Consider the following 25,887-nt stretch of genomic DNA (forward strand, 5'->3'; position numbering starts at 1 on the left):
AAAATACAATATATGGTGTACCACAAGGTTCAATTCTAGGACCAAAATTATTTATATTATACATAAATGATATTGTTAAAAACTTCTGATTTGTTGAAATTTGTGATTTTTGCAGATGATACAAATATATTTTGTGAAGGAGAGAATCTTCAACATTTGTTGACGACTGTCTCTAAAGAGTTGGCTAATGAGTTGGTTAAAATGTGGTTTGATTTAAACGAATTATCTCTCGATATAAAGAAAACAAAATTTACGATCTTTGGGAAACATAGAATTCCTGAAGATTTAACTATTGAAGTACTGTGTGATAATTCCACATTAGAAAGAGTCTATGAAAAGTCTTTTTAGGAGTAATAATTGATCATAAACTAAGCTGGAAACCTCAAGTCAACTATATTAGTTCTAAATTGGCAAAGATAAATGGTATACTTTGTAAAGTGAGACATATATTCAACCGAGATACAATGTATATTTTACACTGCGTGCTTTTTCTTACCTATAGACCAACGCTACTTTTGCGTCATCGAAGGGTAACGCCCCCTTTTGGGGGAAAACACCTCTATACTGTCTATGGGAAAACAAACGGATTCCCATGAGAACAGAACTCGCACTAGATCTGCAAAGTTTCTTGATAGCAAAAATGGCACAAACTTATAGAAGCTAACGTTACTGAATACGGGGTTACAGAGGTGTCCCTTTGAAATGGTCGAAAACTGGATTAATGACCCCACACAGCGGCCAAATATGGACTATTCAGACATCTAACGTTACCACTATCTCGTGGAATCACCAAGTAAGTAGCCTTTTTTTTCATTAACACTCACAGTATGACAAACTAGACGATGAATGGATCATATTTAACTTGATTTAAGCTATTGACATAGTCTAATAAGGTAACGTTAGCTGCTAACAGCTAGTCTTTCTAATAGCTAGTCGACAACAAAACTGTCAATAGCTTAAATCAAGTTAAATATGATCCAAGTGACATGGCCTCATCGTCTAGTAGTTTGTAATAGGCTACTGTGAGTGTGTAAATGATAAATAAATAAAAAAGGCTACTTACTTGGTGGTGATTCCACGAGATAGTGGTAACGTTAGATGTCTGAATAGTCCATATTTGGCCGCTGTGTGGGGTCATTAATCCAGTTTTCGACCATTTCAAAGGGAAACCTCTGTAACCCCGTATTCAGTAACGTTAGCTTCTTTGAGTTTGTGCCATTTTTGCTATCAAGAAACTTTGCAGATCTAGTGCGAGTTCTGTTCTCATGGGAATCCGTTTGTTTTCCCATTGACAGTATAGAGGTGTTTTCCCCCAAAAGGGGGCGTTACCCTTTGATGACGCAAAAGTGGCGTTGGTCTATATACCTATAAACCACCCTTCAGACGATAAGCACAATGCAGAAAAAGGCAATTAGAATAGTCTGTAATGTTGGTTATTATGTACATACAAATGATTTATTTTTAACTTTGCAAACATTAAAATTTAAACACATAGTGGATCTTAAGACTACACAAATTATGTACAAAGCTAAAAACAAAGTACTTCCTAGTAATATTCAAAAAATGGTTTAAGGAAAGAGATAGTAGATACAATTTAAAAAGGTGAAGAAATCTCTCCCAATCAATTGCACACACCACACTCAAAAACATGTGCATATTTGTCAATGAGGTGAGGCTGTGGAATAACTTACCTGTAATAATTAAGGAAAGCAATCATATTGTGCAATTTAAAAGAAGGTTTAAAATGTCTATACTAGGAAAGTATATGAATTAAGGTGGACTTGGGACAAATGTCTCATTTCCTCTTCAAGAGGTTGATCTGAATTACCATACAGTCTGTTTCTTGCCATTTCATTAATATTTATATTATTGTCAGTATTAAATTTAGCTTTTTTTTTATTATTTTTGTTTTTCTTTTTCACTTAATAATTGTATTGTGTGTTATTTTTATATAAAATTTACTGCAAATGATTAATTTTTTTTGTTTTGTTTTTGTTTCTCAAAAAGGATAAATTATGACATTTTGTAAAGAGAAAACAGAAGCTGTTTCAAAGCTAGATGTGTAAAAGGGGAAGGCAAATATAAATTAGCTTCTTCCTTTTTTTGTTCTTATTATATTTTGTTAAAATATGTTCTTTTGTTAATGGTCATGTTCTGAAGAGGAAAAGGAAATGAAAAGAAACAAAATTATTCATTCATTCAAGTTCAGATGTGTAATCATCGTTTCGTTTCTGACACATGCTGTAAGCGGTCGACCAATCACAACAGACTGGGCCATCTGACCAATCAGAACAGAGCAGGCTCTCAGAAAGGAGGGGTTTAGAGAGTAAGTGTTTCAGGCACTGAGAAAAGAAAGGATGCTGCAATGTATATCATAAGAAAATAAAAGTTTTTTTTGACCAATGTAAACCTTTATAGGAGGCCTTCAAAACCAAATTAAGAACCTTTGAAACAGCATAATGGGGCACTTTAAAATATGAAATTATTATTAGTATTTTTTAAATGCTATTGTAAAGTACATATCACACGCCTGTAGTCACAGATCTTTCACAGTTCTTTAAATATACGGCGCCCCTCAGTGTTCAGCGCTAGCGGTTACAAGTGTGACGCTCCGCTCAATATTCTGCTCACTGACCATGCGAAGCTCCACTCTTGTGTCGCTCATGCTCATCAAAAAGGCAAAGTCTGCTCAAATAGCATGCCAACATGAAATTTCTAAGTAGACTTGATTCTGTTTGCAGTAGCCCTTCTGGCCATGATGGGCAACGCTGGTGAAATGACGCTACCCTCTTGTTCACTCATCCGCTACGCACTGCTCACATAATAATGGGACTATACATTATTTGAATAATTGGTAAAAAAAAAAAAATTACCTGTTAATTCTGATTCTGTTGCATTGAACTGAATAAAGAATAATATATTGATATTTAATATGAACTTTTTCCCCGCCATTGACAGAATTTTCCAGTTTTCCGTGTTATAGTAGGGGGCCCTATTACGCATCTTCTGAATAAGTACTGAATCTCCGGATCCAAAAACATGCGAAGAAGCAGAAATGAGCGATATCCATGTAATCATATGAATATGTAAATAACACGATTATCAACATTAAACAGCGTATAAATCAAAACTGGCGAATGCTACTGAAAGAAATGTCGAGTTACAGGACTGTGAAGCTTTGGGGTGTTGATGGACTCGATCGACTCCATCTGCGTTTTGATCATCGTTCTGAAAACCATCTGGATGTAGTCTTTGACAATGATTTGATTAAAAAGAATGCATGAAACTAGAATACTTTTGTTATTGTTTAAAAGAAAAGGTTCTGTTCTTTCTTTTGATATAATGAATGTTCTGAAATTCATACAACAATATATTCTGTGGGCGATGAAATTTTTGTGAAAATGGGCAAAAAAAGCTGGTGGTGGCAGGCAACTTTTGTTAGAAACACTGGCGGGGAAAGAGTTGCTATATTTTCCTTGTTACTTTTTTGTTGGCTTGTACTTTTTAAATAGTATCATTAAAATTGAATAATTAGGGATGTCCCGATCCGATACTCAGGATCGATCAGACGAAGCAGATCCAAATCCGATATTGTGCGTATACTATTATGTTATTGTTAAGCCCCACAGAAGGCACAAAAACATTCTAAAGTACCATGACGTTTTCGTGCACTCTATTATAAGTGCTCTGAAGCCATTATGTGAGAGAGAAATTAATATTTAAGTCATTAAATTCAAGATCACGTAAACTTTTCCCTCTCGCGGCTGTCAATCATTCTCCATTCAGCACTCAAACAGCGCGTCGCGTTCGGTTACAGTCAATGATGAAACTATCTTCAAGATGATTCAATGTTAATACTATTATACTTTATCTGTAGATAAAGGTCTATGTTTCCGCATAAAACAACATTATCTTGCTGGACTTTATTGCTGTAACTTAATCGTGTTACTTTCTACCAGGTGTCGGACGCTGTCGGTTAGATCACAACACTAGACTCAGAGCACTATTGTTCTTCACGCACACAGTAACTGAAATTTAAAACTGTTTAAAGAAAAGGCTCAATAAACTATTGTATAGATAGATACTGTTTAATACACTGTCCATCAATATGTATTTCCTTTATGCTTTGAACTTTTCAAAGCGGACTCGACGCCCAGCATGCATAGGGTGCATACTCGGCTGCGTGCTGTTACTCCACGTGGTTTCAAGCGCATCATTCTGCGCTCGGAATGCGCATAAGCGCTTTGTGCCGCACTGTGTTGGAGTCATTCATATCATAATGCAGTGACGCAATTAAAGCTTATTAACATTAATAATTATTAATGTTGCTGCCTCATTAAATAGCTGTGCTATACACTTAAAACATGTCTCAATTTTTAGTAGCCTTGGTTAGCCTATATCTTAAGTAATTCTTTTTAATTTTTGTTTTATTGTTTTTCATGAATGTATTTGTAGAGAATCGAGGCGAATCAAACACAACTTAATCAAATTAATCTCTCATAGGATTAATTCACATGGCTTCAACACTCCAAAAGTTCTGGAGCCCACATTCCAGAGTCACGGAGCGGCGCCAAGGGTTTGCTTTGGGGGGACAATAAACCCCCCCTCCGAAGACTTTTTATGGTCCTGCAGATAGCAACAGAATGCCACAGGAAGAAACGTGTCAATATGTTAATGTTTTACTAAGACAAATCGGCTCCAAAATGGTGGAACGAGAGGCTCACAACAAAGACCCCTTTGATCCCCTGACAGAGATGTTACACAGAACACCTTTCCTCTACCCCTACTCCTTGAACCTACCACGACCTCACTGTTGAGATCTCTCTGAGATCTCACGCATAAAATCATATAAACTCACCAGAGAACAATTCTGGGACGCATAATCAAACCTCACAATTCTTATTGCTTCCTGCAATTCATGTGTTGTGTTTGTTAATGCTTAGATCGCATATTAATCATGTAATTGATGTTACTTGATAACTCTTGTAATTGTCATACAACCATTAGAAGTGTGAATGCCTCGTTTAATCTTAAACGAATCGTATTCTCGTAATTCAAAAGATGGCTTGATTGAAATCTGCGTAAAAGGTTTTGTTTTATGATTATAATAATCATAAGGCTTAAACTATGGTCTTTTGGCTCTCTGCTAAGTGCTGGAGACCAGCTCACAGACCATGCATAAATTATGATAAGCAAAAAGTAGATCCACCTCCTGAGATCATGCCATTACCTCATTGGCCAGAAGTTTCTAGGAGGTTGGATTAGAGTTTAAGTTAAAGATCCAAACAAAGGAACAAGACCTCATGTTCAGTCTCATGTTGTTTTGTTATGTTTTGTGTTCAGTTCAGTTCGTTCAGTTCTGTAACTGTTAAGTCCATGCCTCTCTCTAAAACCAGCAAGAGAGTGTTCTGTTCGTGCTTATCTCTGAAACAAAGAACATGTCCGCATGCTTCTACATCGACTAGACCAAATTCGACCAGCAGACGAATAACCCATCAAGATCAGGGTTACAATTCAGCTCAGTCAAGCCATCCGACTCGCCTTACTTTCATTTCTTTCCTTTCTTTCCTTTTTCGTAAAAGTCTCGTTTCAAAGTTAAGTTTGCAACGCGCTTCGAATTGGAAAAGACTCTCATTCGCTTGCTAATCACACGTGACCAGCGGCGGAACTTCCATCCCTGCACTTCAAAGACAACCCGCCACGAGGACCCGGGGAACCGCCCTTCGACGCGACGAAGGTTCAAATTAAGGCTTGGTGGTCCTTTCAGGTCATGTCTTACGAGCATATAGAAAGTTGAAACTTTCTCTCACTCTTTCCAACTCACTCTTTCCCTTTCGCGACTGTATGAATGTGTGTGTGTGTGCGTGATTATGTTTAGTTGTGTTTAGAATAGCTAATAAAGTCTTCCATATATTTGAAAAGATAAATTTTCTTGTGTCGTGTTTGCACATTTAATGTCTTGTACTGTTCGATCTAAAGTTACCTTGCTAAGACATAGTGTTTCACTATAGATTTGGTATTTATACGGCCCGTCAAATGAATTCTAAGCGAGTCATTTGCTCGGTTCAGTGATTCGGTTCCATAGATTCATTGCAACTCAATGAATCATTTCCCTTTGAGCTAAATTGGCCTTCGGCCCCCTTAAATACATTTTATGTATATTATTAAATGTTGCATTTGCTACATAATTTACAACAATACAAAGAGCAATATGTATTATTTACTAATCTAGTTTATAATAGCATTTTTTGTCATAGATTATGATCATATATTTTGGGTATGTGTTGTTTATCTTTATAATGAAGCTGTCTGTATTAAGTAGATTGTGTTTAACACAAGAATGATAATCAGTTTAACACACAGTTAGAGAAATTCTACTTGCTTTAAAAAACTGTACTGGTATTTAAAATGTAGAATACTGCTGTTTAAATTGTTTTAACTTTAAACCTGTTGGTAGCTAGCTAGCTTTAAGTACTTAAGTACCTGCATTTTCTTATATATATATATATATATATTTTAGTGTTTGAATAAAGGGTGGCAATCTTTCATAATCAACTGTTGTTGTGAACTATATACTGGAGGTATATTTTAAGGGGCTAATTGAGAAAATTGCTATATTTTTTATTAGTTTAAAAATAAAATAAAAATATCGGATTAATATCGGTATCGGCAAAAGCCAAAACTGCGGCATCGGTATCGGTATCGGAAGTGAAAAAGTGGTATCGGGACATCCCTATTTCATTTCATTAAAAACTCTAATATTAATAAGATTATAGCGTTTTTGGCCAAGTGCATCCATAATTTTTGGTTTCAGACCAGAATTTTCATTTCGGTGCATTTCTATGGTTATACATGTTTGAAATAATTAGTACTTCTAATGTGCTAAGTAGACCAGACTTGAGTTCAGAGACATGCTACATGTGAAATGAAGTAACTCATCTCACCATGCATACTATTGGCTCCAGTAGTTTGTCACTTGGTACATCCATCCAGGTCATCTCTATGGCCTCAGGGTCACCGGGAGAACACGGGGTCAGGAGGTCATCCACCATCAGAGAGCTGTTACTGCGAGATGGCCCTCGCACCTGATGAGCAAAGGGACCAGAACACCCTTAAACTACAGGTCTGGAACACCGAGTTTGATATTAAAGATTTAACATTTCATTTAAAATCCACACACTAATTATGTCTTTTAGATAGTCATTTTCCCCTCTGACGCATGTAATAACGCAGAGCACCGCATGTGTTGTCAATTCATTAGCGGTCTCAAACCAGATACGAAATAGAAAGCTTGTACAATTCAATCATCCTTTTGCATCTGTTCTTCTCATTCTATCAGTTGAATTAATGTTGATCTGTATATATTATTGTTCTGTGTTGTATTATTTTCATGTTATCACTGTGAAGCTGCTTTGACACAATCTGTATTGTAAATAAATGCGACTTGACTTGACTTAAACTGAATGGATGATGACACTTGTCTGCTCCAGAGCTGCCTTTGAAGTCGTTTTATAATTATAATATAATAATTATGGTAACACTTTACAATAAGGTTCATTAGTTAACATTGGTAAATGCATTAACTAACATGAACTGACGATGAGCAATGCATTAGTTACAGTGTTTATTAATCTTTGTTAATGTTAGTTAATACAAATCCAGCTGTTCATTGTGCGTTCATGTTAGTTCACAGTCCATTAACTAATGTTAACTAATACAGCCTTTGATTTTAATAACGTATTAGTAAATGTTGGAATTAGTATTAACTAAGATTAATAAATGCTGAAGAAGTACTGTTCACATATTGTACATGTTAACTAATGTAGTTAACTAATGTTAACTAATGAACCTTATTGTAAAGTGTTACCATAATTATAATAATAAGACGCAATTTGCAACATTGACAGCTATTGACAACACTGATTGAGGATCGAGTAGAATAATAGAGGTGCTTATAGCTGAAACTAGTGCAACTGATCACAAAACTCACAATTCGGATCATTTGCAGTTTTTGAGCCCCGGTTCGGATCATATAGATCATAATTATATTATACGTTAAAGGTACAATATGCAGGAATTTTGCAGTCATTTGGCCATGACAAATGTCATTTCCGCATTACCCCCGGTTTCCGCCAGGATTGACCTCGTACTGCAATAGCAACCATGGCGACAGACGTGGACAACTGGGTCACTTATGCCCGTTATGCGTACTCAACAGCGTGAGCGTCCCTAGCAGGGTTTTGTTCAAACATTATGGACCATGGCAAGCAGACTTTGAGACAAAAAGAGGATTAAAACGAAGATCAACATCTTTCCAGATGCCAAGAGCTCCACGTCCGCGACTAACCTCGACTTGACAGAGTGTTGCATGTTGAGCAAAACAATGTATATAAAACTAATCAATGTTATATAGTTCAACATGATGAAAAGAATGTGATCTGTATGTTATTCTCTAATTTTAATCTAGCTTAGTCTCATTCAGCCAAAAAAAACCAACCTAACTAACAACATTCAACACACACAAATGCAGTTTAGTGTGATAGTGAAACTGTTAGAGCAAGTGAAGAGCTAATAAACTGATCTGTGTGAGTAATTCAGCGTGTAGTTCCGTAGAATTAAATGTCCTTATTCCTTTATATCCGCGGGACCCGCGTTGCGTTTGGCGAATTGTGCCGTCTAGCAATCGTCATGTTAAAAACATCAATGTATTCACTCATCCATAAAAGATCCATCAGCTTGACGACAAGATCCATAATTCCGCTTAATGCAGAATATATGTCACCAATATACACCCTTGTTATTGTAAGAGGTTAGCGACCCCTGGTGGCGAAACAATCTTGCATATTGTACCTTTAATCCTAAACCCAAAATAAAACTGTCCACTGTAGAAATTAAACATAAGTTCATCTTTGTAAAGCTGTATTTCGTGGTTTTATTAAAGGAGCTGTATGTAAGAAATGTATTTCAAATTATCATAAAATGGCACTGATAGGTCACTAGACATTAAGAAATCATGTTAATTTCAAATACTTATATCACTGACAACAGTAGCCCAGCCCGGATATTGCCATTTAAAAAGTGAACAGTTGCAGATGTTGTTGTCATGTTGTGTTTTGGTCTGATGCTCCACCCTCCACCGATCTACCAATCACGGACTCAGTAGTGTTGCAGAATCCGGGTTGCCAGCTCTGCTCTAGTTACCACAGCTGCAGCTACAAACATGTCGGATAAAAAAAAAAGTTGGATCCTCGAGTCAGGGAGGAGGGGGAGCAGATACACTGCTCTACAGTAATTTGAAAGTGATTGCAGTACCAGTTTTGGCCACAATCTTACACACTTTAACATTAATGACGGACATCAGCAGGAATATTAGGCTTCACTTCACAAGACCGAATTAACTGACAAGCATCCGATGTCTTCTTTCACAACCAGTGGTGGAATGTAACGAAGTACAAATACTTTGTTGCTTTACTTAAGTACATTTTTCACGTATCTTTACTTAAGTAGAATAAATAGTGCATACTTTTTAATTTTACTTCGTTACATTTTGCAGCAATTATTATACTTTCTACTCCACTACATTTCTACAACTTCTGTTACATTTTCGTTACATTTTCTGATCAGTTTTTCCCCTGCCACAGACTGATCTCATGAAGTAGTGTGTGTATCTATCAAGACGCATAATCGCCTTTCAGTGTGTTTATGAACGCCGTTGACTTAACGTTATATAAATATATGACTTACCTCAACCCCGTCCCTAAACCTAACCGTCACTGGGGTTAATGGCATTTATGACTGTTCCCTTACCATCCTAGGTAAAAAAAAGACATGACTTACCTCAACCCCATCCCTAAACTTAACCGTCACTGGGGTTAATGGCATTTATGACTGGAGATTTGACTGCGTGTACAGACACGTGGAATGACGCGGACGTTAATGGCGTAGGCATACACGCGGATACACGCAGATAGTTCAAAATGCGTAGAGATAACACGCCACCTGACTCGAAGGTGGCGTTTATGTTTACGCAAAATTCATGAAGTCATGTTGCCTGCCAAAACGTATTCTGACCATCCGTTCGTTGCACGTTTGTCTCACCAGTGACGTTTGGTTGCCATAGATATATAAACCCGGTCACACTAAATGCGTCTCACACACAGTGTGTTAATCATGCAATTTATACGCGAAAATTTGTTTTTTATGTGCATAGGAAACGCACCGTGTGTAGTATACATTTGGTTAGGATTATGGCAAGCCAAGAGGTTCAGAATTACACCATAAATTAATCGCGTTTACTGCCAACATAGTTATTAATATATAGTAAGGATAAGCATGATGTGCATATTGCCTAATTGCAAGCTTGTTTCAGAAATGGTGACAACAATTTTTTTCCATAATTATTGAACATCATTTTAAAGAGTATTAGGTGGAACGAGTTAGAATTAAATGTTTTATTAATCATTAGAAAAAAACAGACCTTAAAGGGTTAGTTCACCTAAAAATGAAAATTAAGTCATCAATTACTCGCCCCCATGCTGTTCCAACCCCGTAAGACCTTCGTTCATCTTCGGAACACAAATAAAGATATTTTTGATTGAATCTGAGATCTGGATCAGTCCTACATTGAATGCATAAGGGACTGGCTCTTGACGGCCCATAAAGTCATTAAAGAAAAGGTTTAAATATTCCATGTGCCTACAGCGGCTCAATTATAAGTTTATCAAGCGACGAGACTACTTTTTGTGCGAAAAAAACATAACTAACGACTTTATTCCACTATTCCATTACTTCCTTATGGGCGCATGCGCGAGAACTGAGACGAGGACGTTCTCATTCGTCTACTTCTTGTTACCGGCTGCTCACCGCTTAGGAGTTTTACCGCCACCTACCGTATAAGATGATGTGCTGATATAGCTGGAAGTGCAAAACTTTCTGTTTACAAGCAGAGGAAGATGCGCGCTGTACATACGCTTTTCAATTAACGTATTTTCCGCACTATAAGGTGCACTTAAAAGCCTTTAATCTTCTCAAAAAACGACAGTGTTCCTTATAATCCGGAGCGCCTTATATATGGATCATCATCTTATACGGTAGGGGGCGGTAAAACTCCTAAGCGGAGCAGCCGGTAACAAGAAATAGTCAAAGGAGAACGTCCTCGTCTCAGTTCTCGCGCATGCGCCCATAAGGAAGTAATGGAAAGTCGAATAAAGTCGTTATTTATGTTTTTTTCACACAAAAAGTAGTCTCGTCGCTTGATAAACTTATAATTGAGCCGCTGTAGGCACATGGAATATTTAAACCTTTTCTTTAATGACTTTATGGGACTGATCCAGCTCTCAGATTCAATCAAAAATATCTTTATTTGTGTCCCGAAGATGAACGAAGGTCTTACGGGGTTGGAACAGCATGGGGGTGAGTAATTAATGACTTAATTTTCATTTTTGGGTGAACTAACCCTTTAAGAGAGTAAATTGTTATGCAAGTACTTTTACTTTTAATACTTAAAGTACATTTAAAATCAGGTACTTTTTACTTAAGTATGGTTGTCATTGTGTTACTTCGACTTTTGCTAAAGTAAATATTTATCTGTTTATTTGTACTTTTACTTAAGTACTGAGATTCAGTACTTCATCCACCACTGTTCACAACTGTTCAGTTATGACATAACCGAGAGAATACTTGCCGAGACGGGGATTGAGACGGGTGTTTTGAGTGTGTGTCTCCGTTCAAGTGCAAAGAAACGCAAAAGAGGAATCAATGGTGTTCGAGCGCCTATCTGAAATGCATTTCTCAATTCAACTGTGCTTTATTGGCATGACTGTATATAATATTGCCAAAGCTTGGAATACATAGAAAAATAATAAAATAAAAAAAACACCAAAATAACAGAAAAAATATCATAACAATTTATATTTAAATAAACGGTGTCCACCCCTAACAGATTTATTTCATAGCTGATGAACTTGATGAAACCGCTGATAACTGGTTACCTTTTTGAAGTGCGTGGCAGACTGCACTTTCCTGACCGGCTGCATGAGAGCATCTCTTACTATGACGCTTATATCGGCTCCAGAGTACCCGTCTGTTTTGCGGGCCAGCTGCCGCAGGTCTGCCTCAGTCAGACTGTGAGGAGTGTTGCCCAGGTGCAAGCGAAACATGGCCGACCTCGCAGGCTCCTCGGGGAGGGGGATGTAGATGCGCTTCTCAAACCTGCACAGACCACGGGGAGTGCAGATTAAACACCGCTTTAAAACATGATCTTTGTTTTTCCATTCATTACACTGACCTCCTGCGAATAGCAGCGTCAAGGACCCAGGGAATGTTAGTAGCACCGAGAACTAATATCCCATCACTGCTGTTACCGACACCTGCCAAAGAGAGACGCCAACAAACCATTACAAAATGTCAAGACAGATTATAGCAAATTATGAGGAAATCCTGCAACATTCTGTATGTGGGTCAATATATGTTTTTAATCATATTTAAAATGTATCCGCTTTACGATGCAGATGCTCCAGCAACAGTAATATTGGCATGCAAAATGACGACATGTCTGCTGAGCAACAGAGCTGCTCGACCGCATCAACTGAACGAGTTCATCACGGCTCACACACGGCCGTCGAGTGTTTCTCACCCTGCATCTGCACCAGGAACTCTGTCTTGATCCTCCGAGCAGCTTCACTTTCATTCTCATTTCTGGATCCACAGAGAGAATCCACCTCATCGATGAAGATGATGGAGGGCTTGTGCTGGCGAGCCAGATCAAACAGATTCTTCACCAGTCTGGAAGACAAAACACGTGGTTCAGAAAGTCCTGCTCCTCACGCAGACGGTCAGACACAAGATCAGAGACTGAAACTCACTTCTCACTCTCGCCGAGCCACTTCGACATGAGGTCCGATGAAGACACGGAGAAGAAGGTGGAGTTATTGGCCTCGGTGGCGACAGCTTTGGCCAGATAAGACTTCCCAGTGCCGGGCGGCCCAAACAGGAGAATGCCCCTCCATGGGGTGCGCTTGCCTGCATCACAATGTAAACACAGATTATAGTCTTTAAAAGAATAAAAAAAAAACAGCATCTTGAATCTTTAAAAGAATGAGCTTAAAAATGACATAAGGAATTTTTTATAATAGTGTAAAAAAAAAATTACATAATTATAACAGAATATTTATAAGAAACATCCACTACCGTCCAAGGATGTTTTTATATATAAATAAGTATCTTATTCTTTTATGCTTCTACAGTTTTTTTAATTTAATATGTAATTTAGGGAAATGTTATCTTGGCAAAGTTGAATATTTTAGGTAGCCATTACTGCAGTGTTAATGATCCTTCAGATATTAATGCTGATTTGTTGCTCAAGAAACAGGTCGTATTATTATCACACTTGAAAACATCTGTGCTGCTTAATATTTTTGGGGAAATGTGGTAAAAACTTTTTTTAGGATTCTTTGATGAACAGAAATGTCAAAAGAACAGATTTTACAGGTCTTCTTCACTGACATCCTTTGTCCTTGTTTAATAAGAATAATAATTTAGTTAAAAAAATCTTACTGACCTCAAACATTTGAATGGTAGTGTTAATGTACAGTACATGTGATCCAACAGAAACAGAACCATTTCAATTCGAGTAGTGAAAATCGATGTGTTGAAAATCAAGTTTTTAATGTTGTTTATATATCTATGTGGTGTTTTTATTATGCTTTAAGACAAACCAAATTCATAAGTCGACACCATTGCTGAGTATTTTCCACTTAAACTGCAGTGAACCAAAAACACGGTTTGAAATCGCTGGCATTTCTGACGTCAGTGTCACAATTTATCTTGTAACCAATCAGATCAATGTGCCGGCAGGCTTTAGCATTTCATTACTATTCTCTGAAGCGGTGGAGTCTCGAGAGAAGCAGTTTATCCCGGTGTATTTTTCAGTTGATGTGAAAAATCGGGTAGATTCAGTAATATAGCGGGTGTATGACGTGTATTACGATGTTATGATGAACAATATTCCTTTCTCCACCTGACATTGTTCAAAGTAAATAAATGAAGAATCACTCGGACATTTAACGGCATAGACATACACGCATACATGCGGATAGCTCAAAATGCGTATAGACCATTTCACAAGATGTAAACACTGGTCCAGAAGCACTTCCTGTTTCAGTTTTTTAACACTACATAAAAGCTGGGATAAAATACAACCAACAGAACATTTAAGAAAACAGTTACAAACTGAAACAGGAAGTGCTTCTGGACCAGTGTTGTTTACATCTTGTGAAATGGTCTATAGATAACACGCCACTTGACTTGAAAGTGGTGTGTATGTTTACGCAAAAGTCATGATGTCATGTTGGTGGCTTAAAGGGTTAGTTCACCCAAAAATGAAAATTAAGTCATTAATTACTCACCCCCATGCTGTTCCAACCCCGTAAGACCTTCGTTCATCTTCGGGACACAAATAAAGATATTTTTGATTGAATCTGAGAGCTGGATCAGTCCTATATAGACTGCCTAAGGGACTGGCTCTTGACGGCCCAGAAAGTCATTAAAGAAAAGGTTTAAATGTTCCATGTGCCTACAGCGGCTCAATTATAAGTTTATCAAGCGACGAGAATACTTTTTGTGCGAAAAAAAACATAAAAAACGACTTTATTCGACTATTCCATTACTTCCTTATGGGCGCATGCACGAGAACTGAGATGAGGACGTTCTCATTCGTCTACTTCTTGTTACCGGCTGCTCACCGCTTAGGAGTTTTACCACCCCCTACCGTATAAAATGATGATCCATATATAAGGCGCTCCGGATTATAAGGAACACTGTCGTTTTTTGAGAAGATTAAAGGCTTTTAAGTGCACCTTATAGTGCGGAAAATACGCAAATTGAAAAGCGTATGTACAACAGAAAGTTTTGCGCTTCCAGCTATATCAGCACATCATCTTATACGGTAGGGGGCGGTAAAACTCCTAAGCGGTGAGCAGCCGGTAACAAGAAGTAGACGAATGAGAACGTCCTCGTCATAGATATCATATAGAGACTAGATACCCTATTGGCCGCTGAAAAACGAAAAATCCGGCCGCCATCTTGAACCGGTCGTATTCCTAGTTTTGTTGCGTGGCAGCAGATAAGATGCCAGGGCACTGTGGAGCATTTTCCTGTTCTAATCGCCGGACTACCGAAAATAGAGCTTTTCACAAGTAAGCCTTATTATTACCGTACTATTGGTTGTATTTTTGTGAATAGAATATTACCAGATAATTGAGAAGGAGCAAGGATATTTGCTATTACTGTACTGAAATCGTTGTGAAATGCTGTTTGGGTCATTCCTGGTATGCGGTGACATTTTGGCTTCATAAGTGTTGGGGAAAAAAAAGGACATGATTTTCATGTTTTTAGCATTCTACCAAAATATTCACATGTTTAACTATAAAGAATACATATTGGTCAAGCTCAGGGACTCTGAAAATAATAATTATGGGTAGATTGTTCAGACATGTCCATGAAAATATTCCACCCTGTTAGGGACATAGTTATCACAACATGTTAATAATGTAAATGTTAAACAATAATGAGCTTTTCTTGGATAGTATATGTCCCTTATGCCATCTTAGATTTTTTTTTCTTCTTGAAACAAGCAAAACAATTTTTGATGAAGAGAATATGTCTTGATTATTAAAAACTGGTACTTTTTGTGCCCATCTTTGCAAATAGGGTGGTAAATAACAATAAAAATTGGCTCAAAAATGTACAGTATATATGCTGTTAGTGCTCCTCACCTCACAAAATAAGACAAAAGTATGCCAAACATTTAATGTTGCTGTCAAATTATTATTTAAAATTAATTATCTAACAGGGTGGAATGGAGCATAACAGGGTGGAACACCAGTGTTAACATGCAGGTTCAGTGGATGAGCCTTTTGTCATTGTCCTGCATGATTTGCCATTGATAATGTGTGGAACTGCACCTATAACATATTGTTTCAAAACAATAAAATAAAAAATCCAAATTTCCTTTGGGGGAGGGACACAAAAAATATCTATGTGGTTCCTCATCATAATCAATCATGGGGGCAAAACAAAACAATTCTCTCTTCAGATGGCTAGTAGAAATATTTACAAATTAGAGAAGACAGACATAATAAATTACATTTTTATTTATTTATATTTGATTAAAAATAAAGATGATGTAATTCATTTGAATTAACTAGCTTAACAAACAAATACAAAATTCATCACAAGAAGGAACAGTAATGGACAGTGATGCCCTTTGTGGTGTTTTGGCTACATCAACTTATTAGATTAACAAACAAAATAAAAAGAAAAGCAAAAAGGCAGGGGAAAAGAACTTTAAACTCTAAAGAACCATCTCAGCATAGGATGGTATACTATATAAATAACCTATAAATTAAATACTAATTTTTCTATTCGAATTTCCACCCTGTTAGGTTTATAGACCTAACAGGGTGGAACCTAACAGGGTGGAAAATTCTGAGCAAAGTTAGCCATAGCTCTTTGAGTGATCAACATTTAGCTAGCTAAACTTCTACAAATTAACAGAACTTTTATAACTATGTCAGATTTGTTTTTGAATTTTTTTGATAGGACAAACATTCTTCATAACAAAGCCTAACAGGGTGGAACTTTAAGGGTGGGACAAGCAGGATAACATCTCAAAAACTAAAAAAAAAATTTAGGAGTGAGAGTTAAAGCTTACCTCAGTTTGTACAGTTAAATTCCAGCAGGTAAAAGAAATTAAATCACTTCTTGAAAATGGACTCAATGAAATTGCAGTCGGATTTGGAAGGCAAAAAAGTACATACTAACAGGGTGGAAGATGACTTTAGGGATGCAGTAATTTAAGAAAATTTTAAGAAAAAGACCTATATTTTCACATGATTTATATGTATGATTAGATGCAATTTAGCCTAGTCTATAACATAATTAAAAAAATATTTTGAGGTTTTTGTCATTTCATGGTTTATATTTTTTGCAGAAGTTGATTACTGTGCACTGAGGACATGATATAATTGAATGCATACATCAATTAAAATGGTGTAAAATACAAAATAGTATTTTAAATGTCTATTATCTCTGTTTAAATTGTAAAGAATACTGAAATCTACAATTTAAGCCATTTATTGAAAATATGTGACTCATTTTAGAGAAAATATGAGTATATAAATCATTGGGACAGGAAAAGTCACCGCATACCAGGAATGACCCGTTTACTGCATCAGCCGGTGTTCACCCGGCATGGAGAGTTGGGGTAACTGTTAAAGTAATAATTACAAGAGCTTCTAGGTTGTCAGATAAGCATTCAACTGCCCTGTTGTATAGGTTATTTGTGTTTGCGCACATCAGGAAGCAACGTAATATACACGCATGACAGCGATGCGCAAATTGAGTTACCTCTCCAACTTCTGGTTTTATTGATAACCTCTTACCACATGCGATTTGGCTATTGATATTACAGAAGTCCTGTGGTAAAATTACATTAACTTACTCCATCTACCCTTATAAAGTTAATCCGAATAGGGCTTTAGTCTCGACATTTTCCCCTCCTACATCCACATACAATAAAAAAAAGTATAGGCTTAATGTTGTCCGAATTTAATTTTTAGAAATGAACGTTACTGATGCAAACGCGTTGAAAAGCTTCTTCTCAATTTTTATTACGTTCGGTGGATTCGGTGGCTGCGTTCTGTGTGTGTGAAAGTGTGTGTGTGTGTGTGTGTGTCCGTGTGCGCGTGTCAACCATAAACTGTTTCTTCAACTTATTAAAATATCTTACTTTACTGCTACTATCTGTTTCTGATTCTTTATTATATTTATAGTGTGTGATTTATAAAATACATTATATCCTTCATCACATATATTGTGTCTGGTCACTATATCTTATACCAGAATATTATATTACTGTTAACCTACACTACAATGGATATTAAAATACGCCGAACCATGTGTCCTGTATCATAGGTACATGAATGACCTTTGCAGCAAAAAAAAACGCGTGCAAATCAGTTCAGTATTCAGTGATATGATTAATTTAATGCGCTGACAGCTCATTTCACCTGCCATTCAGATTACACTGAGCGGAGTGGATGACCGGTTTAAGATGGCGGCTCCAATTCTCGTCCGTGCCAATAGGCAGTAGCGGTCAATAGGGCGTCTACCTATATGATGTCTATGGTCCTCGTCTCAGTTCTCGCGCATGCGCCCATAAGGAAGTAATGGAATAGTCGAATAAAGTCGTTTTTTATGGTTTTTTTGTTCGCACAAAAAGTAGTCTCGTCGCTTGATAAACTTATAATTGAGCCGCTGTAGGCACATGGAATATTTAAACCTTTTCTTTAATGACTTTCTGGGCCGTCAAGAGCCAGTCCCTTGGGCAGTCTATGTAGGAGTGATCCAGCTCTCAGATTCAATCAAAAATATCTTAATTTGTGTTCCGAAGATGAACGAAGGTCTTACGGGGTTGGAACAGCCTGGGGGTGAGTAATTAATGACTTAATTTTCATTTTTGGGTGAACTAACCCTTTAATGGTTAGAGAGTCAGAGTGGTAACTGGAAGGTTGCGTGTTCGACTCCGAATAACGGCAGGAAGTGACCGAGGCACCAAACCCACAATCGATCCCGGGGAACCACAGAAAAAAAAGGCTCCCCACTGCTCCGGGTGTGTGTCCACGGTTTGCTGTGTGTCTGTTCACTACTCAAATTCAGAGTTTGGGTATGCATATCAATTAGGGGTGGGCGATATGGAAAAAATATCATATCACGATTTTTTTAGGAAAATCACGATCACGATTTTTTTATCACGATTCTTTTTCAAGTTGGTTTTAATATTTTGCAAGTGGCTGTTCATTACAGCCAAACTAATGTCCTTATGTTAAAAACAAAGCCTTAGGTAACAAAATAAAAAAGAAAGGCATACATTTAGGCCATTGGCGAAGATAAAAATCTTTGTCATTATTTCCTTTGTTATTAAAAAAATGAGACAAGATAAACATTACACAACTTAATATTCAAATTAAATAAATAGTGCTTTATTTTTCAGATGCACTAGGTGTATTTAGCAGTAGCATTGAAGAAAGTAATTAAATTAAACAAATATGAAATTAAAACACTACAGAGACTTCACTGAATAAATTGATTCTTATTAAAGCTACTATTAAAGTTCTCAGTCAGTGAGTGATTTTCTCCTTGTGTTTTTTTTTCTTTTACTAAAAAGATAGTTCCCTGAGTTCCCTCAAAAATGAAAATGGTCTTAATTTACTCTCTCAAGATGTTTTAAACCCGAATAAGTTTCTTTATTCTGTTGAAAATAAAAGTTATTTTGAATAATGTGGGTAACCGAACAGTTGCTGGTCCCCCTATAGTTTTTTTTATAGGTTCTCTCCTGGAAGTTAATTGGGACCAGCAACTGTTTGGTTACCCACATAAAATAAAATAAAAATCGTTCTTTTGTGTTCAGCACAAGACAGAAATTAATACAGGCTTGTAACAACATTAGAATGAGTAAATAATGACAGATTATTATTATTATTATTATTATTATTTTTTTGGTGAACTATCCCTTTAAGGACGTGCGGCAGTACTATTTATTCCTGTCGCTTTTAGAGCAGCACGCGACGCGTTTAATATAGACGCATATTACACCAGATATTCTCTCAAATGTTTGCTTTCACTTTAGACACAGCCTGTTTATGTAAACATTGTGTGTATTTAACATTATTAGCATAATAAGACTCGAGAGATAACTTAGTCCAGTATTCAGGCGCTGTTTGACAGGCTTCTAGTGCCTGTGATGTCGTGGGTAATTTATGCGGTCAGGAAAGCGCACATTAGAACAGCGCATCAGCGCGTGAATTAAGTGTTTAACCGGCAAGGCTTATGCAAATAATGAACTTTTGTTAATTGCAGTGTCCCGTACCTGTTCATTAACGTGTGATGTGTATGCTGTGTCGCGTTGTACAGTTGAGACAGAGGCGCCAGAACTGAACTGATAGAATGCACTGTAACACGATACTACGATATTTATTCAAAAGCAGATCGTGGAGACATTTTAATCGTCCACGATTAAAAATCGTCATATCGCACACCCCTAATATCAATACTTGGCCTTCACATGCCAGTTTCACTTTTACTATACTATATGGAAGGCGGCATATTCGGACACAATGCCACTGTCCAGCATCCAGCACAGTTCCTCTCCAACTCTATTCAAACACACCTGAACTCGCCAATCAAACTCTTCAGGACTGAAAAACCCCAGACGGGTGTGCTGAAGCAGGAAATAAACTTTGCAGGACAGTGGGTCCCCAGGGGCAAGACCTCTGATTTAAAATGAAAAATAATCTAATACAAGAAAGACAACTGTGTGTTTATAATTGTCCTTAGTCTTTGCTGATAAAAAATACTACATAACGCAACGATTTTTCTTGATTTCTAAGACACAGACTGACCTGTGAACAGGTGTGGAAATTTGATGGGTAGAATGACAGCTTCCTTCAGGGCTTCTTTTGCCCCCTCCAGTCCGGCCACATCGTTCCACCTCACATTGGGCTTCTCCATCACAATCGCACCTGAAAAAACATCAAGACATTCCATCATTATGATCATTAACAAAACAGCAGAGGGTATTGTTTTGCATTAACCAGTGTTGGGTGTAACTAATTACTAAGTAGTTAGTTACTGTAATTTAATTACTTTTCCCTTGAAAATGTAAAGTAAGGGATTACTCTTCATTTATCTGTAATTTAATTACAGTTACTTCTGATGTAATTGAGGTAAATACTGTGTATCGATCAATCCGATCTCACAGCGATTCGTATGCATTTTAAGAGGTGTCTAAATAGTACGACCGCACTCGTACAAATTCGTATGAATTATTGTAAAATATGTATGGAAAAAGCGTGAAATGTCATGAGAGCAGACATAAAACAATAGTGGGTTTAACATCAAAATGTATTGTCTGATGCTAAAAAGTATGTTTTTATAATGTAACCTTCTCCACCTTGGTCAGTTTAAGGATAATTCATGCAATTTTATAGTATTTATTTGAAAGAATTAAAACAGATTCATGTCTATCCTTGTATTATTCAGCTGGTTGAGATTGATATGGGATTTTGAAAGTAATTAGTAATTGAAAGTAATTAAATACTTTTTAGAGAGATTAATTAGTACAGTAATCTAATTACACTGTTGAAGAGGTAATTAGTAACTAGTAATTAATTACTTTTTTAGAGTAACTTACCCAACACTGGCATTAACAATAATTAAACACAAGTCATATTACAGACTCACCCATCAGATGCTCCTGGAGTTTCTTTTTCTCTGGATTTTCTCCCTCGCTGTCACTGTCACTTCTGCACACACACACACAATCAGTGTGATCGATGCACTATAGTCAATTCAGCAGAACATTAAATAAATGAAAGCGTACTTGTCATTGCTCTGTGTTTCCTTCACTGGCTTCTTGCCCTGTTTGTCCTTGTTCTTCAAGTAGTCCTTGAGTTTCTCGGCTCTGTCCAGATACTGCATACACTTCCCACGTATGCTTTCCTTCGCCTTGTCACTGTGTGCTTCATCTGAGACACAAAATGATCAAAGGTGCCTCATCTCTTAAAGTCTGTCATAAGAAATACTACATTTACACGTTTAGGATCTTGAGAAAATGCAATTACAATTTGATCTAACGTTCATCAAAAAACTTAAAGCCCCAAAATGCCAGAAAGGAAATAGTTTATGACTTAAGTAAACATGAAATGCCCCTTACAAGCCTTTTTGATTTGAGTTTGCAGTGGATTTGCAGGAGTCTCGAAACAACACCGCATCTACTTTCCACTTATTTTTCAAGTCTCTCATTATCTGCTATTTAACATCACAGTAGCCCACGAGGCCCAGGTGTGTCAGAAGCGGAGACTTTTGTCTTTTTTTAAATATTGTGCACCGATTAAAGGTGCAGTAAGTGAAACGCTGTTGAAAACTTAAATCAAAACTAGGGGGCGCAAATAAGGGGGCGTGGTTAACTCCCGTGCAGCGCGCGTGAGACTGATGATGAGATTTGTCAAAGAAACATGGAGAAAGCAGATCAAGAGGATCCACAAAGGAATTACATTTTCTAAAGGATTGTTGTTAACGTGATATGTTCGGGGGGAAAGGCAGCCGTCAACTTGAGCAGAGCAGCAGCACCCAGGCTACAGTTTAGAGGAGTGCACGTTCGCAACGGGGAAAGCATGAAGTTACTTGATAACAACATTTCATAGGCTATATCAATATCATTACGAGAAATAACCTTAAATAATGTATAGTTATCCGCATCTTTCCTTCTCTTATGTATAGTTACGTTTTAAACATGAAAATCGCATTCAGCATGAATGAACATCCTGCTTGTTAAAAATAATCCTGTTTCTGAGGCAAAATTACTAAATATGCAGCACGAGTTACATATTTTTTAACTCCAAACAATTGCCTACTGAACCAGTTGATAAAATCTTCCTTTGATTCGATCCGTGATTACAACTTCACTCTCAAATTAATCGATTGCATTTTGTTGATGTAAAAGACGCACGCGTGCACATGCACTGAGAGGGAGCGTGCGGTGTTCGACGCACTGTTATAAGGTGTGTATAATTTAAACTACTTAGTCAACACTAACAGTAGCTGCGGTTTGGTTTTCATATTGCTGCTCTCCTTCTTGTCACTTCCGAACTGACGGGTTGCCAGATATAACAAAAAGAGCAAAACAAGCCCGTTAAAACAACAGCAGTCTCCGGTTGTGCAGGAATACCTTAATACGTTAAAAACACAGTATAATAAGCACATGTGGTAAAAAATAGTAATAATTATATTATGTATATTATAATTATATTATAAACTGATTGATGAAGTAAAACAATGCATGAGATTGAAAAATTGTTTAAAGTTGAAATGCACCTATGAGTTGTGTTTAATATCAATCTGTTGTGGGAAGTTCATCTAAAAGTTTGAGTGTTTTTTGTTTTCTATATTTTGATATAAAAACAGTTTACCAAATAAATAATTTACCAAATAAAATAAAAATAAAACAAGGAAGGTGACATACTTTTCATTTCTAAAGTATTGGGGTTTATTTATTATACAAAGCCCTTTTTGTCTTTTTTTTTTTTGTATTTTATTTTTTTGAGGATAACTATATAAATAACTATATCGTGAAATATATCGTTACAGTGAAATAAAATTAGTCATATCGTGAAACACAATTTTGGTCATATCGCCCACCCCTAAGTGAGGGGTGTGTGTTTGCTTGGATATTCAAAAATCAACAGTGTTTTTTCAGAAATTGCTTACTGTACCTTTAACTGTGCAAAATAAGATTGGGGATGTGTATTAGAGAGGGTCGATTTTGATTTAATTATGAATAGCATTCTCTCAGATGTAGTTCAGCAATAAGCTTGACTCACATTTGATGGCGTGCAGGAAGTACTCCACGGCGTGTTGGTAGAGTCTCAGCGCCTCCTCATAGTTCTTGGCCTTGTCCTCCTCTGTGGCTTTAGTCACCAGCTCAATCGCTTTCTGAACAAGAAAAGAGTTAATGATTAAAATAGAGTTACTGACAGCTCAGTGAAATGACAGACCAAAATATTATTTATAAACGGTTATTCCAGGCCAATTCAGCCAGAGGTCTGTGGATTACATTTTTTTTTTAATCTTTTCTTTTCCCCTCCACAAATAGAGACAAATTATATCAACTATTTTCTAAGAAATGTATTATTTCTTGAAGGTATTTGAAGCAAAACTGGTGTGCCTATACCTCCAGAAACAACTCTCATATTAGTATATTAATATTTAAGGCCAGGCCTAGATAGTAAAATCCCAAAGATGTTAGGCTCTTTGTGAGGCTAAATGTATAAGGTGGTAAACGTTACACATTTGTATTGGTTATATATAAGACCATATCATAAGACCAGATAGTATTTGCACAGTTCTTTTCAAAGAAAAAAACTCTGGCTTGCTTATCTTTACAGTACAAATTCTGTTGAAACTAGTAATGTAAGAAATTATTTACATAAACAATAATTTAAAAATCTTGAAATCTCAAAAATACATGAAGTTCAAAAATACACTTTTTCAAATAAAAAGAAAAAACTTCTGTGGGTCAATTTTTTTTTGGGGTCGAATAAACAATTTTATAATTCTGCGTTTGTTTTGATTGAGAGAAATTAGGCAAACTCCTAGTTTAAACATTTGTTTATCAGACGTTCCTCTTACAGATACAAAAATTGTCAAATGAAACCATTTATTCCTGGAGCCATACTTGACAGACCCATTTGTAAAGAAGTATTCTCACTTATCACACCGTGTTCGTTCGTTGGCCAGAGGAGAACTGGTTTCTGAGCCTGGTTTCTCCCAAGGTTTTTTCTCCATTCTGTCACCTGATAGACACTTAATATTCAACAATATTATTAATCTGACTGTACTGACACTGTTGTATGAAAACCGAACCACTTTATAAATTAAATTTACAAGTTTAATAATTGATGATCTTTTACAAAGGAACTGAATCAACACTGAACTGACTGTTGCCTTGGCTTTTGGCTTGCTTATATGGGGACATTTAATAATATTCAACAATATTATTGATCTGTGTTGTATTATGTTCATGTTATCACTGTCAAGCTGCTATTGCAATCTGTATTGTAAAAAGCGCTACATAAATAAAGGTGACTTGACTTTAATTCATCACAGTTCAGTTTATCACTGTGAAGCTGCTATGGAAATAAAGGTGACCTGACTTGACATTTAAAAATCTATTCTAAGCCAGAAACATTATGGATATTCACGTATTTTTAATACATTGGAAGCAATACTCACCCAACTTTTTGTCTTAGTCCAAATGTTGTCTTAAATCAATGAGTTGGGAAGGGACATCAAAGTGTCCGTTAAAAAAATAAGAAAAAGACTCTTTAGGTCTAAAACTATACCTCGGTTTCTTTATTCTAAATGTTTTGGGAGGATTTCTGTGTATATTGAGTTTCATAAATTCTGTGTACATCTAACTAGCACTGTATTACCTTTATACATGGCCCTTATCCAAATAAACAAGAGTGTCAGAACCCAACAGCTTTGTAGAATGGTATTACATATTTTCTCTCTATTCTTATTTTCTCCAAGTGAAAATACTGTGTAAAGAAAAATGAAAATACGTGTAAATGCTTATTTAATTTCAGCAATTGCATTTACTGTGTACATTTGATTTGCTGTCATTACATTGTAGACCGATAGAAGGCCTACTGGTAATATAAACATTACATCAGCCACTCAAAAAATAAAATCAATAATGCATTGCACATTTTCAAATATATTTCGCTTGATAGTGCAGCGAAATGCAGTTCAGTCTTAAATTCAATATCGTGTAAATTAATATGAACTGAAACGGTTTTGTTTGCTTGTTATGTTCCTTTAATATCTCCACCGATTTCTGATATCACGTTTACGTCTGTTCAAAGCCCCTGATTTGTGTGAATTATGAACGACAAGTGATAACAGATTATTTTCTCAGCCAATGTTCAGTGAATAATATCATGAAATAATGATGATGATATGCTAAAGCTAAAGCTAATGTAAACTCACCTGTAGTGTTGACGTTGTCATTTCATCTCACGCGCCTGCGGTTTAAGAGCGGTGTCCTATTATTACTATTTATAATATATTTAAATTGCTCGTTAAATAACTACAACAGTAAAATAGTATAAAATACTATAATGAAGGTTCATTATGTGGTATAAGCCTAGAAAAGGAAGTTGTTACCATCTAGTGTTCACTATAGTGTCCCCCGGAAACAAAAGCTGGACACATTTGTTCCATAGCTTTATTATGTAATGTAATGTAACATAATATTATATTAGTGAT

General features: G+C 36.4%; 1 protein-coding gene across 1 annotated transcript in view; it reads right to left on the minus strand.

The window, feature by feature from the left end:
• vps4a (vacuolar protein sorting 4 homolog A) overlaps positions 1-25,814 on the minus strand; it is a 29,442-nt gene extending 3,628 nt beyond the window's left edge. Inside the window, exons 1-10 of the mRNA XM_039656668.2 lie at positions 25,609-25,814; positions 23,439-23,550; positions 21,440-21,584; positions 21,301-21,362; positions 20,460-20,579; positions 12,864-13,020; positions 12,635-12,783; positions 12,287-12,368; positions 11,991-12,210; positions 6,945-7,085 (exon numbers count right to left, since the gene is read on the minus strand). Of these exons, the coding sequence (XP_039512602.1) occupies positions 6,945-7,085; positions 11,991-12,210; positions 12,287-12,368; positions 12,635-12,783; positions 12,864-13,020; positions 20,460-20,579; positions 21,301-21,362; positions 21,440-21,584; positions 23,439-23,550; positions 25,609-25,629 (1,209 nt within the window). The 5' untranslated portion in view covers positions 25,630-25,814. The remainder of the gene's footprint in view (positions 1-6,944; positions 7,086-11,990; positions 12,211-12,286; positions 12,369-12,634; positions 12,784-12,863; positions 13,021-20,459; positions 20,580-21,300; positions 21,363-21,439; positions 21,585-23,438; positions 23,551-25,608) is intronic.
• Positions 25,815-25,887: the final 73 nt, after the last annotated feature.

The sequence above is a fragment of the Pimephales promelas genome, chromosome 25 (genome assembly GCF_988280905.1).
Source record: "Pimephales promelas chromosome 25, fPimPro1.hap1.1, whole genome shotgun sequence".
Lineage (NCBI taxonomy): Eukaryota > Metazoa > Chordata > Actinopteri > Cypriniformes > Leuciscidae > Pimephales > Pimephales promelas.